This window comes from Cherax quadricarinatus, chromosome 48 (assembly GCF_038502225.1).
Source record: "Cherax quadricarinatus isolate ZL_2023a chromosome 48, ASM3850222v1, whole genome shotgun sequence".
Classification (NCBI taxonomy): domain Eukaryota; kingdom Metazoa; phylum Arthropoda; class Malacostraca; order Decapoda; family Parastacidae; genus Cherax; species Cherax quadricarinatus.
In genome coordinates, this window is record NC_091339.1 from 26,597,193 (window position 1) to 26,612,590 (window position 15,398).

At 37.0% G+C, this 15,398-nt stretch overlaps 1 protein-coding gene across 2 annotated transcripts in view; it reads right to left on the reverse strand.

Moving 5' to 3' along the window:
* Positions 1-364: 364 nt before the first annotated feature.
* The window catches only part of Sans (SAM_USH1G_HARP domain-containing protein Sans), a 62,217-nt gene continuing 47,183 nt past the window's right edge, over positions 365-15,398 (reverse strand). Inside the window, exons 5-9 of one of the 2 annotated variants that reach the window (XM_070095027.1) lie at positions 13,319-13,545; positions 6,285-6,408; positions 3,874-4,051; positions 3,096-3,225; positions 365-2,878 (exon numbers count right to left, since the gene is read on the reverse strand). In XM_070095027.1, the coding sequence (XP_069951128.1) occupies positions 2,630-2,878; positions 3,096-3,225; positions 3,874-4,051; positions 6,285-6,408; positions 13,319-13,545 (908 nt within the window). In that variant the 3' untranslated portion in view covers positions 365-2,629. The remainder of the gene's footprint in view (positions 2,879-3,095; positions 3,226-3,873; positions 4,052-6,284; positions 6,409-13,318; positions 13,546-15,398) is intronic. The other variant, XM_070095028.1, reaches the window with a different exon arrangement.

The following is a 15,398-nucleotide window of genomic DNA, read 5'->3' on the forward strand; positions in this document are numbered from 1 at the left end:
GTATGGGAGCACTGAATCCTAAGAGCCCCCCCCCCCCAAAAAAAAAAATCAATTGGATGAAAAATTATCTATATACAGTACTGGTGTAACAGGTCATTATGCCTATAATAATTCAACAAAGTTGTTTTTCATATTGCAAAACCTGAAATTTCCACTTATGTATATAATTGTATTATCAGTCTGGTTCATTTGCATCTCTTCATAATTTTGCTATTCCTTAATGTTATAATTTTAAATTATGTCCATGCCACTGTCATGGAAGTTTAACTAATGACAAGTTAATTTTATGTACAGAGGTATTGTACTTCATCATAAGATAAAAAAAAAATGGTATTCTCATGATATTTGGACATAAAATTCAGACTAATTTTAAACAATTTATTGAATGACAATGGGCACTTGAAATGCAATGATGCGAGCTGAGGATAGACAAAAAGGTTATCCTATGGCCACTTAAATGGCTCTTCGGATTTACATATATTACCATAAGTTGCCACACGCTATTTCTTCACATGTCATGGACAAAAAGAACTGTTAAATGTCTGAATTGCTGGAACTTGCTTAGGGTTCAGTACAGCACTTAACAGATGAATAACGTAACTTTTGTCTGTGACTATAGTAGATAATCCTACAGGGTTACTTTATGTATATTCATTACCGTATTTTAGAGAACACTCATTCTTAATGTAATTTTTTTTTTCTAGCCGTACAAACAATTTGCTGATTCACTCAGGTGAACCCAAATCAAGACACACACACACACACAATGTTCTGGCATATATACTAAGTGTTTTTATGTTTAGTCTGATCTACGTAAAATCTGAATTTTCCATCTTACAAGTATACATCATATCTGCATCAGGAGAAGGAAACGAAATTTTGTATACAGTATATACATGTATATTAAATATTATGGTACAGTATGTAGATGTTCAAAAAAAATACTATTTGAATAATATTTATATCGATTAAGCAAAGTTTTTGAGTCCGTAAATAATGCAGACATGGATACGAGCATAATTATTTAATGTCACTGCTGAGGAAGTAAGTTAATTATAAAATACTGTTACATGTAATTAGTATTTTGGTACAGTACATAAAATTTTTTTTTTCAAGATAACTAACACATTGGCCGTTTCCCACTGAGGCAGGGTGACTCAAAAAGAAAGGGGAAAAAAAAAACTTTCATCATCGTTCAACACTCGCCATCATTCATACATGATCACTGACTTTGCAGAGGCATTCAGATACGATAGCTTAGATGTCACTCCAAAGTTATTCAAGCTATAAGACCTTCAGCATTAACAAAAATGAATAAAACAAGGTGTGCCAAAGAAGAGGTGTAGTTAAGTATAAATCAATTACTATGACTATTATGATATGGCAACATGGTCTGACAGAGCTCTGGGCTAGTCAGTTGGAACATCATACTCTGTCTTGTGAATTTTTTTTTTTTTTTTTCAATGTTTGTCATTTCCCACCAAGGCAGGGTAACCCAAAAAGAAAGAAAAAACTTTCATCATCATTCATACATAATCACTGTCTTTGCAGAGGTGCTCAGATATGACAGAAAGAAGACTCCACCAGGGGTCGAACCTGAGTTGGCTGCTTTAGAGGCAGCCGTGCTGACAGAATAGTTATTATATAAAAAAAAAAATGCTAAAACCCATATGGGTCATTTGGCGATGACCAGTTGTGAATTCTATTTTTTTTATGTATAGATGGTAAATGTTTGCATGCTTGTACTTCATGAAATGTTTTACATTACATACATATTAATTTTGCATAAAATTTTCTTTGTAAATTAATTTAACAAGAGAATTAAACAAATCTTGGCCAGGCATTCTTCTTAAGAAAAAGAAAACTACCCTAATTTTTGATAAATAGCTACACATTATTTTATCTATATAAATTTGATTAAAAATTTTGACATCTGCAGACATAATACATATTGTTTGGCTTTAATTACAATGTTACCTAGCTGCAAATTAATGAAGAGGTTAATTTGTACATTATATTGTTACAAATTTTTCCATCTGCACATACTACTGTATCTACATAGCAAACATACAAAAGTGACAATGCATTAAGTCTTAATTCCAGGATAGAATATCAGCAAACAATCATAATATTTCTCAGAAATATCCATAATTTAATAAAATAATACAATACTTAACATATCAAGACTAGTTGACTTTGTATTCTTTTATTTTTGTAAATGTTAAAAATATTGTACATTAATGCTAAAACAAGCATGTGTTACACTTGGAAAAATTAATAAAACCAGAGTTGAGCAACTTAAAAAACTATTAAGCAGATCTTAATAGTTTGTGCTATATCTGGAAATATTACATGTTTTTGCATGGTCATAGGTAGGGTTTTCCTAGACATCAAACTTTTATTTTTGAATAATTATTTCTTATTAGCAGTGCTGATAGTAGCCAAGTAAAATTAAAATATTGTACTGTAATTTAAATATCACTACAGTTAAAAAAAAAACTCGCTTTGTGTGTATATTAATTTTTAGTGCTTTCAAAAGAATGTACCTTTTAACAGGAATTATTATACACAACTGAAATGATGACTTCACATTATTGCAATTAAACTTTCAAAAATCACTAAGTATAAGTCAAAGTTTACTATCTTGAACTTCACCAGGGTCATCTATGGTAGACTTGCGGTCTGCAATGGCTTTGAGAAGTTTTCTACGTGGTCCAATTGGTAGTTTCATATTTATTAGATCCTCTTCATTCAAGAGCATGAGAGCATCAAGGTCTATATGCTCTCTGGCAAATGTTGGGATGAAGTCTACAAGGCCAGCAGCAGCAAGGAACAAGTATACAGGTGTTGCTTCACTCTCATCATCCGAGGGTAGATCCTTGGAAATTTTATTCTTGAGTTAGACAAACAAGTAAGCAATTTGCACTTTTAAGTAAATAGGCTTTGAAGCCATTTGAAGATGCAAGTTTAACTTTAATAATAATTGCAGAAAGCATGAGACTGAGTGAGTAATTGGATACAGTACATAAATTAAAGGAATCTATCATAAAATCACCTTGTCTCATAGTATAACTAAATATCTTCACGAAACAAACCTCTTCTTCCCAGGGCTCAGCAGCTTGCCTGTGAGTCAGTGAGCTAGAAGAATCTCCTGCAGATAAGGGCTTTGGGGATTCACTGCCGCTGGTAGCCAAGCTGCTCAATGTTGCCGTAATTGAGTTTGATCTATAAAGTTCACTTTACATTAAAATGGCATTGCATACAAAATTAATAAATATAATGGTTCCCTGAGTTAAGATTTACCCTCATAAATTAATTTAATTAAGAGCTTCGATGAAAAAAAATTTATACACATGCACTTGTGATTGAATTATGCCATCTTCTGTGTTACCGAGTCATCATGGCTCCCTGAGATGTGCAAGTAAACAGGCAATTTCTATGATGATCAAGCAAGAAATTAATAAAAAAAAAAAATAATTTAGAATTAGTTCATTGGTGCATGAATATAGCTTTCCACAATCAACCAGCTCTACTGTTGTTAAACAAAAAGAAATTTCAAAGAATATAATTATGATAGAATGCTATTAAGGATAAGAGCAGCAGATGAAGGGAGATACTGTGCCTACAAGTTATATCTGTGAGAATGCAAGGCCAAGGTATAGTAAAAGTTGCACTTTTGAGGTCTTGGAATAAATTACCATAAAACCATGTATTTTGGAGTTCAAGTTATGATAATTGTGAGCTCATCTGGAACAGATTAATAATGTAACTCAAGGGACCAGTGTACCTTAAATACACATTTACTTGCATCATTAGCTCTTTGAAATCTTATAAGGCAAAAATAAGAAGAAAAATATATTTCAGAAAGCTCACCTAAAGGCAACGGAACCAAAACCAGGTCTAGCAAACAGGGAACCTCTAGGCTGCATACTTGGTTGCACCATGCCGTCAAAGATAAAGTCTGGTTGGCTGAGAGTCCGCTGCATGGGTCTCCCACCATCTTCACTGTCACTAGTTTCAAACACATCAGTGAGTTTCCCTCTTTTGCCATCTAGAAAAAATGGTCAGGTCATCTTTTGATGAACTTAGCAAAACTAATTATCTGGTGAGCATTATTGTGTGTGTGCACAGGGGGTGGGAGGGTTGAGTCTCTGCTCCTGGCCATGTCATGCCGGATTCACTCCCTCCCTTCTAGCCTCATGGGCCCTATCATGCTTATTCTTAAAGCTATATATGAGTTGCCTCCTACTTTCCTAAGGTTATTTTCTCCAAGTCATGGCAATTATAATTACTGGGGCACCTGTAAGAACCTCAGAAATTTTTTTTTTTTTTTTTTTTAACTAACAGTTTAAAATGAGTTTTTAACTGATTTTGGTTATTTTAATTTAGCATGACTTTTTTTTATACTTGTTGGTTTGAATGATTTTTGTGTTGCAGTTATGGTTTTCAACTGTTAGGGTGTATAGTTGTATGTTTTACTAGAAAATAGCCCCCTTCTTTCCTTCATACCATAACTTGAGCCTTCTGTATAAAAAACTTTAATTCTTTTAGTAACCTACTACTATATCTATTTCATACATGTGCAACATCTGTCACAATGCTTATCTATCCACTATCAGAGCTATTCCAAATCCATAAACGAGACAGTTCCTTACCTTTTACCTATGATTTACCTCAATGTTCCTCAGGAGTCCTCCTTCCTGTCTTATACTACTTCCTTCAATAATTGTTCTACCATACACCTGGTATACTGTACAGGCTTACTGTTTAAAATATCTCCAATACTACTTGTTCCGCATCTCACTATTTAAACCAAGTCATCTGCTTCTGAGTTTTTACCATTTCTATCTCCAAATCTTTATTATTTTAATTAAGGTTTGACGATACCTCTCATTCTTTTAACTCTTTCTTTTGCATTTTTGTAATGTCCTTGTCTCTTGCTATACAGTCCACCTTTCTGTATTTTTTTACATTGCAAAAAACATTCATGTGCCAATTTTTTCTTCTTTATTGCCATTTTTGCTTCTTGCCTTCTATACCTGCCATCTTATAACCTCAAATAACTACTGTACATGGTGACATTACATTTTATTCCACACCACACCTTTTCAACATATTTATATAACCTTACCACTCAAATTCAGTATCTCAAATTTATGTAGCACAGCCAATAAAATACATTATAGTAATCATTTGCACAAAGCAACTACCTAAAAAAATATTTGAGCCTAGAGCCCTCTGAGATCACCATAGCCATACAAACTAAGAACTGACTCACAATGGTGATTACCATGAGTAGAGATGCCAAACAGGCAACTCTGAACTCATTTAGAAAGTAATGAACACTTGGAAAGTTTTATAGCTGTGATACTAGTGATGAATTTAGAGAGAAGACTAACAGCAATTATTGGTTTAAACGTAAATAATGAATGACTACTGACAGCAATGAATCCTGAGGAAATAATTGTTAATGTAAACAATTAGTGATTAATTCAAATAAATTGATATTGTGTACTGCATATACCAGGACACACAATAATGTGGTATTTTTAAATTATGTACAATTCCGAGTTTTATTTTTTTATTATTAACACATTGACCAATTCCCACCAAGGCATGGTGGCCCAAAAAAGAAAAACTTTCATCATTCACTCCATCACTGTCTTGCCAGAGGGGTGCTTTACACTACAGTTCACAAAACTGCAACATTAACACCCCTCCTTCAGAGTGCAGGCACTGTACTTCCCATCTCCAGGACTCAAGCCCAGTCTGCTGGTTTCCGTGAACCCCTTCATAAATGTTACTTTGCTCACACTCCAACAGCACTTCAAGTATTGAAAACCATTTGTCTCCATTCACTCCTATCAAATACGCTCACGTATGCTTGCTGGAAGTCCAATTCCGAGTTGTTGATACAAATAAAAGTAAAAAAAAAAAAAAAATTATATAATTTCCAAAGTTTTTTTTTATCTTTTCATTTGACGTGTTTATTAAACCCTATATACTAGCGCTGTATAGCCCTTGTGGCTTAGCGCTTCTTTTTGATTATAATAATAATAATAATAATAATAATAATTAAACCCTATTGAAATTAAGTTTTACAATTCATTACTTTCCTGCTTAAAAAGAGTGATAATTTATTTTTATCCATTCAGACCACTTCTGTTCAGACCCTTTCTGGATCCTTTTACACAAGTTTATACAGTACATAATTTAACAAACTACAAAAAACTGCATTGCAAATATAAAATTACAAAACTATGGACGGACAAGACGGCACATACATCCAGTTGACTCACTGTTGGTGCTGCTTAGACTACCACCTGGCACAAACATAATCTCAGAGTCCCGACGGAGACCAGAAAGATTGCGAACCGAGTTCTTGCCATCAGATTCTACCTCTCGTACCTATAAAAGTTGAAGATAAAATGACAATCAATATTAAAACTATCGCATAAACAGTTATAATTTTAAGGTAAACGGATGTATGTACATAAGTATGTGTGTGCATGTGTGTGTGTATGTGTGTGTGTTTGTTATTTATATATATTTTTTTTTTTCAACATGATAGCCATCTCTCACCAAGGCAGGGTGACCCAAAAAAGAAGCACTTTCACCGTCATTCACTCAATCACTGTCTTTGCATAAATGCCCAGATATAACAGTTTAGATGTCACTCCAAATAGCCAATATCCCAAACCCCTCCTTTAAAGTGCTGGCACTGTACTTCCCACCTCCAGGACTAGAGTCTGGCTAACCGGTTTTCCTGAATCCCTTCACAAAATATTACCCTGCTCACACTCCAACAGCAAACAAATCACGGATTTGAGCTTTGAAGGGATTTGAGCAAGAGTACACCACAGCCACACTGGTGTGGGATTCATCTGTGAAAACCTACATTTGTGGTCACAGTGGGGCCCATGCTGACCTCCCTATGAAGTATAGAATTATACCTAGTTGGATAAATCTTATCAGAGCCAGCTGGTCCAGTGTTAGCATACTGGCTTGTCAGTTTTAGGACTCGCCTGCCATGTATTCAATCTCACCCTTTCCCTGATATATTTATTATTTTATTTATTATCACACTGGCCGATTCCCACCAAGGCAGGGTGGCCCGAAAAAGAAAAACTTCACCATCATTCACTCCATCACTGTCTTGCCAGAAGGGTGCTTTACACTACAGTTTTTAAACTGCAACATTAACACCCCTCCTTCAGAGTGCAGGCACTGTACTTCCCATCTCCAAGACTCAAGTCCGGCCTGCCGGTTTCCCTGAACCCCTTCATAAATGTTAATGTTACTTTGCTCACACTCCAACAGCACGTCAAGTATTAAAAACCATTTGTCTCCATTCACTCCTATCAAACACGCTCACGCATGCCTGCTGGAAGTCCAAGCCCCTCGCACACGAAACCTCCTTTACCCCCTCCCTCCAACCTTTCCTAGGCTGACCCCTACCCCGCCTTCCTTCCACTACAGACTGATACACTCTTGAAGTCACTCTGTTTCGCTCCATTCTCTCTACATGTCCGAACCACCTCAACAACCCTTCCTCAGCCCTCTGGACAACAGTTTTGGTAATCCTGCACCTCCTCCTAACTTCCAAACTACGAATTCTCTGCATTATATTCACACCACACATTGCCCTCAGACATGACATCTCCATTGCCTCCAGCCTTCTCCTCGCTGCAACATTCATCACCCATGCTTCACACCCATATAAGAGTGTTGGTAAAACTATACTCTCATACATTCCCCTCTTTGCCTCCAAGGACAAAGGAGTCTGTGGAGACAAAGAAATATGTGCACCACTCACCCTTTTCTCCTCATCAATTCTATGATTCACCCCTCATCTTTCATAGACCCATCCACTGACACGTCCACTCCCAAATATCTGAATACATTCACCTCCATACTCTCTCCCTCCAATCTGATATCCAATCTTTCATCACCTAATCTTTTTGTTATCCTCATAACCTTACTCTTTCCTGTATTCACCTTTAATTTTCTTCTTTTGCACACCCTACCAAATTCATCCACCAATCTCTGCAACTTCTCTTCAGAATCTCCCAAGAGCACAGTGTCATCAGCAACGACCAACTGTGACAACTCCCACTTTATGTGTGATTCTTTATCTTTTAACTCCACACCTCTTGCCAAGACCCTCGCATTTACTTCTCTTACAACCCCATCTATAAATATATTAAACAACCACGGTGACATCACACATCCTTGTCTAAGGCCTACTTTTACTGGGAAATAATTTCCCTCTTTTCTACATACTCTAACTTGAGCCTCACTATCCTCATAAAAACTCTTCACTGCTTTCAGTAACCTACCTCCTACACCATACACCTGCAACATTGCCCCCCTATCCACCCTGTCATATGCCTTTTCCAAATCCATAAATGCCACAAAGACCTCTTTAGCCTTATCTAAATACTGTTCACTTATATGTTTCACTGTAAACACCTGGTCCACACACCCCCTACCTTTCCTAAAGCCTCCTTGTTCATCTGCTATCCTCTTCTCCATCTTACTCTTAATTCTTTCAATAATAACTACCATACACTTTACCAGGTATACTCAACAGACTTATCCCCCTATAATTTTTGCACTCTCTTTTGTCCCCTTTGCCTTTATACAAAGGAACTATGCATGCTCTCTGCCAATCCCTAGGTACCTTACCCTCTTCCATACATTTATTAAATAATTGCACCAACCACTCCAAAACTATATCCCCACCTGCTTTTAACATTTCTATCTTTATCCCATCAATCCCAGCTGCCTTACCTCCTTTCATTTTACCTACTGCCTCACGAACTTCCCCCACACTCACAACTGGCTCTTCCTCACTCCTACAAGATGTTATTCCTCCTTGCCCTATACACGAAATCACAGCTTCCCTATCTTCATCAACATTTAACAATTCCTCAAAATATTCCCTCCATCTTCCCAATACCTCTAACTCTCCATTTAATAACTCTCCTCTCCTATTTTTAACTGACAAATCCATTTGTTCTCTAGGCTTCCTTAACTTGTTAATCTCACTCCAAAACTTTTTCTTATTTTCAACAAAATTTGTTGATAACATTTCACCCACTCTCATTTGCTCTCTTTTTACATTGCTTCACCACTCTCTTAACCTCTCTCTTTTTCTCCATATACTCTTCCCTCCTTGCATCACTTCTACTTTGTAAAAACTTCTCATATGCTATCTTTTTCTCCCTTACTACTCTCTTTACATCATCATTCCACCAATTGCTCCTCTTCCCTCCCGCACCCACTTTCCTGTAACCACAAACTTCTGCTGAACACTCTAACACTACATTTTTAAACCTACCCCATACCTCTTCGACCCCATTTCCTATGCTCTCATTAGCCCATCTATCCTCCAATAGCTGTTTATATCTTACCCTAACTGCCTCCTCTTTTAGTTTATAAACCTTCACCTCTCTCTTCCCTGATGCTTCTATTCTTCTTGTATCCCATCTACCTTTTACTCTCAGTGTAGCTACAACTAAAAAGTGACCTGATATATCTGTGGCCCCTCTATAAACATGTACATCCTGAAGTCTACTCAACAGTCTTTTATCTACCAATACATAATCCAACAAACTACTGTCATTTCGCCCTACATCATATCTTGTATACTTATTTATCCTCTTTGTTCCTAAAATATGTATTACCTATAACTAAACCCCTCTCTATACAAAGTTCAATCAAAGGGCTCCCATTATCATTTACACCTGGCACCCCAAACTTACCTACCACACCCTCTCTAAAAGTTTCTCCTACTTTAGCATTCAGATCCCCTACCACAATGACTCTCTCACTTGGTTCAAAGGCTCCTATACATTCACTTAACATCTCCCAAAATCTCTCTCTCCCCTCTACATTCCTCTCTTCTCCAGGTGCATACACGCTTATTATGACCCACTTTTCGCATCCAACCTTTACTTTAATCCACATAATTCTTGAATTTACACATTCATATTCTCTTTTCTCCTTCCATAACTGATCCTTCAACATTACTGCTACCCCTTCCTTTGCTCTAACTCTCTCAGATACTCCAGATTTAATCCCATTTATTTCCCCCACCGAAACTCCCCTACCCCCTTCAGGGCCAGGACATCCAACTTCTTTTCATTCATAACATCAGCAATCATCTGTTTCTTGTCATCTGCACTACATCCACGCACATTCAAGCATCCCAGTTTTATAAAGTTTTTCTTCTTCTCTCTTTTAGTAAATGTCTACAGGAGAAGGGGTTACTAGCCCAATGCTCCCAGCATTTTAGTCGCCTCATACGACACGCATGGCTTACGGAGGAAAGATTCTTTTCCACTTCCCCATGGACAATAGAAGAAATAAGGAAGAACAAGAGCTATTTAGAAAAAGGGAGAAAAACCTAGATGTATGTATATATATATATGCATGTGCGTGTCTGTGAAGTGTGACCAAAGTGCAAGTAGGAGTAGCAAGATGTCCCTGTTATCTAGTGTGTTTATGAGACAGAAAAAGAAACCAGCAACTAACTAACTTCCTCAGGGGAATTCTCATTATGTATACAGTCATACCCCACTTTGTAATTTTGGCCAACATCAAATTCGCCTTGATGCCATTTTTCTGTAGTAAATTTCAGTTCATCGGATGTCGTTATGTCAAACTTTACGTCACTTGGGAAAAAGTCAACTACATTGTAATTTTTTGTATTCATTATTCTTTAACCCGTAAACAGTCCACGCAGATCTACGTTCACATGTGTAGTGCTACAAAAGTATATCTACGTTTTTTTTTACATATTTTCAAAAATAAAAAAAAAGATCAGTTTTTTTTACACATTTTCAGATGTAAAGAAACAAAAAGAAGATCTACTTTTTTTACATACTTTCAAGTGTTGAAGAAACGCATATATACGTTTGGACCGTTTACGGGTTAAAAAACATGGCTAATATTTTAAATATTTCTCTTCAAACAGGTGTAGTGTCTGATATGTGGAAGATGGCTAATGTAATTCCTATTTTTAAAGCAGGGGACAAGTCGTTACTGTCAAATTACCACCCAATAAGCCTAATCTCAATTGTAGGCAAATTACTAGAGTGAATTATAGCTGATATTACAAGAAGCCATCTGGATAAGCATAGCCTGATTAATGATACTCAGCATGGATTCACAAGGGGCCGTTCCTGCCTAACTAATTTATTAACCTCCTTCAGTGAAGCTCTTGAGGCCGCTGATCATGATAAAGAATTCGATATTGTTTATTTAGATTTTAGTAAGGCTTTTGATAAAGTACTGCACCAGAGACTGTTAAAGAAAGTGGCAGCTCATGGCATTGGGGAAAAAGTGCTGTCATGGCTCACTAATAGGAAGCAGAGTATGCTTAAATGGGGTTAAATCCGAGTGGGGATCTGTAACAAGTGGAGTACCAAAGGGATCAGTCTCAGGCCCGTTGTTGTTTATAATATATATCAATGACCTTGATGAGGGTATTACTAGTGATATGAGCAAATTCGCCAATGACACAAAGATAGGTAGGATAATTGATTCAAACGTAGATGTTAGGGAACTTCAGGAGGATTCAGACAAACTCTATTCTTGGTCAGAAAAGTGGCAGATGCAGTTCACTGTAGATAAATGCAAGGTTCTGAAGCTCAGGAGTGTCCATAACCCTAGCACTTGTAAGTTAAATAATGTAGAACTTAGCCATACAGATTGCGAAAAGGACTTGGGGGTTATGGTAAGCAACAACCTTAAACCAAGACAGCAATGCCTAAGCGTACGTAATAAGGCAAATAGATTATTGGGATTTATATCAAGAAGTGTAAGCAACAGAAGTCCAGAGGTTATACTGCAGCTTTATACATCATTAGTAAGGCCTCATCTAGATTACGCAGCTCACTTCTGGTCTCCATATTACAGAATGGACATAAATTCGTTAGAAAACATTCAGCGTAGAATGACTAAATTAATACATAGCATTAGAAATTTTCATTATGAAGAAAGTTTGAAGACCCTTAAGTTACATTCACTTGGTAGACGAAGAATGAGGGGAGACATGATCGAAGTGTGTAAGTGGAAGATGGGTATTAATAAAGGGGATATTAATAAGGTCTTGAGGATATCTTTCCAAGAGAGAACCCACAGTAATGGATTTAAATTAGACAAGTTTATATTTAGAAAGGACATAGGAAAGTATTGGTTTGGAAATAGGGTAGTTGATGAGTGGAACAGTCTACCTAGTTGGGTTATTGAGGCTAGGACTTTGGGTAGTTTCAAATTTAGGTTGAGTAAAAACATGAGTGAGAGGGGTTGGATTTGAGTGGGACTTGCATATGAGTGGATAGAGTTATCAGAGCTTATCTCTTGGGTAGCATTGAAAATTGGGTTGGGCAAATGTTTTGTTAGTGAGATGGATTGTAAAGGACCTGCCTAATATGGGCCAACAGGCCTGCTGCAGTGTTCCTCCTTTCTTATGTTCTTATGTTTTAGTGTTCTTTAAGGCTTAGGAACAGTTATATTCTTTCATGAGTTATTTACACTAGTTTTACGGTGTTTGTCATCATTTTAAGGCATTATGTCTGGTGTATGTCAAAAACTGGGTTACGTCACAGCTCTTGGAACCAATTAATGACATAGGGAGGGGTATAACTATTATTATTTTTATTCTTACATTCATGGGAGCGCTAAACCCGCAAGATCATACAGTGCCTGGAAGAATGAGAGGTATTCAAGTTCAATTCAAGGAAGGGGAAGGCATGTTCAATTTCTTGTATCAAGAGCCCCTCATCAGCATCAAGAAACCTCCCTTAAGGGGACTTCTTATTATAGATAACCTAATAGAATTATTCTTTCAAGCTGTGACTACATATTCTCTCATCGTTTTCCTTATCTGCTATGGCTTATTAAAGTACATTTGTGTGCCCAATTAATTATTTAAGTTTCAAAATGCTCTGTTTACAAACTTATAATTATCAAACTACCGATATAAATTTGCTAGTTAAGCATATCCTGAATTAAAAAAATATTAAATTCTTAATTCTTTTTAAGAAATTGATTGAATAACTGCTTACTGACAAGAGTATTACAAAAATAATTTGCCTTTTTTCTTCAAATCAGGAGGGATTCTATATACAAGTGACCAACTTCATAATTCGTAATTCCAATGCCTCTTATGACTCACTAGAACTTACTTTGCCTTACAGTATTTATAGTAATTAGAAGCGGTATAAGATTTAAACATACAGAATGTGCACTGTCCTTCTATACATGTATTAGTATTACTGGGGTAAACATGTTAATATAGTTTACATACCTTGAAATTATTAGAGGTTTTAATTTCATCCAGAACTTTCTTCTTACTTATTTTTTTCTGTATGACTCCCACACTTTTTTTGGCATTATTGTTGTTTGTGGTAGTCAGGTCAGAGAATTTTGGACTGTTGTAAGTATTGTTATAGATTGTGTGAGAGTCTCTTCTTGGGCCACTGAATAGAGCAATGGAGCCACGAGAGATGGTGTTCATGATACCTTTGTTCTTGCCTGTAAATAAAACCACAATTAAGCTCATGATAAAAAAAAATATTTCCTACTTCCTTAACAGCTAGTTTATATAATGACAGCAAAAGTAAAATAACTCAAAATCAAGAGTAAAATACAGTGGACCCTCGGTTATTGGCTGTAATCCATTCCTGAAGGTCGGCCGATAACTGAATTAATATTTCCCATGAGAATTAATGGAAAAACATACAATTAATTCATTCCAAACAAAAATATTCACAAAAAAATATTTTTTTTTACAATTATGTAAGTATTACATATCATTATTGAAGGCTAATGCTGGCTTCTGGAAGATAGGGAGGAGGAAAGAGGGAGGAGTTAGTGTTTGGAAGGGGAATCCCCCCTCCATGAAGACTTTAGGTAGCAAAGCCTTCTCTGGGGTTACTTCCCTTCTCTGTCTTTTAATGCCACTAGGACCAGCTTGAGAGTCACTGGACCCCTGTCTCACAAAATAGCTGTCCAGAGTGCTCTGTTTCTGGCATCTCTCTAAGATTTCCCTGAAGTAGGACAGGGTTTTGTCAGTAAATATGTTGCAGATATGGCTTGTTTCAGCTTTGTCAGGGTGGTGTTTCTCTACAAAAGCTTGCACCCTAGTCCATATTGCACACACCTCTTTAATCTCTGAAGAAGGCACCTCCTTCACTCCTCCTTCCTCCTCCTCTGAAGTAAGTTCCTCAGCTGCAGTCTGTTGCTGTTGAAGCTCTTGCGGCTCTTCAGTGGTAAGCTCTTCCCTGTGGTCCTCCACCAACTCTTCCACATCCTTGCCACTCACCTCCAACCCAAGGGACTTCCCCAGTTCCACAATAGTCCACAGGGTCGGCACGGTCCGTGTCACGGTGAGCCTCAAGCCCTTCAAAATCCCTCTCTTGGACACAATCTGGCCACAGATTGTCTTTTCCTCCTGGGTAATGTAGGTCCTGTTTGGCATTTTCTTTGAAAACAGGTCTGTGTCGTCACAACTGAACACTTGTTGGGGTTCGAATCCTTCAGCCTTTACATAGTTTTGGAATTCATGAACATACTTTTCAGCCACACTTTTGTCAGAACTTGCAGCCTCACCATGCCTTACAACACTGTATGCCACTACTCTTCTTAAATCTATCAAACCATCCTTTGCTGGCCCTAAATTTACAAAACTGCAGCACTTGTTCCAGGCATTTTCTTTGCAAGATCCTCATACAACTGCTATGCCTTCTCACAAATGATGGACTCCACAACACTGTCTCCCACTAATTCTTTTTCCTTAATCCACAATAATAACTTTAACATCTCTTCCATTATCGGTGTCCTTTGTTTAGTTAGAAAAGCTACTCCTTTTGCAATATTAACATCTTTCATTTGTTCTTTCTTTGGCAGGATGGATGTAATTGTTGATTTATTCTTGCTGTACAACCTGGCAAGTTCCACCACCTTCATACCACTCTCAAACTTTTCTATCTCTTCACGCTTAAATTCCACAGTGTTTCTCACTTTCTTTACCACAGGAACTTTACTAGGAACTTTCTTTGGAGCCATGGTTACTTATTTCACAGTTTCACTGCAAGAAAAACCACTAAAAACAATGGTAAACAAGAGAAATGTTTGGATGTATGAGGAGAAGCTTCCTCGGCCACCGAGAGACAAAGCCAAACTGAAGTGCAAGCTGCCCCAGCCGGCGGATGGACGTGTCCAAAACTGCCGATAACTGGGCGCCGAAAACCCTCCCAATAACCGAGTTGGCTGATAACCAAACCGGCTGATAACCGAGGGTCCACTGTATAGCACATTATTTTTTTTTATGCAATATACTTAAGAAAATTACTGGTAAGCAAAAATTCTTCTTCTAATTCAGTCTT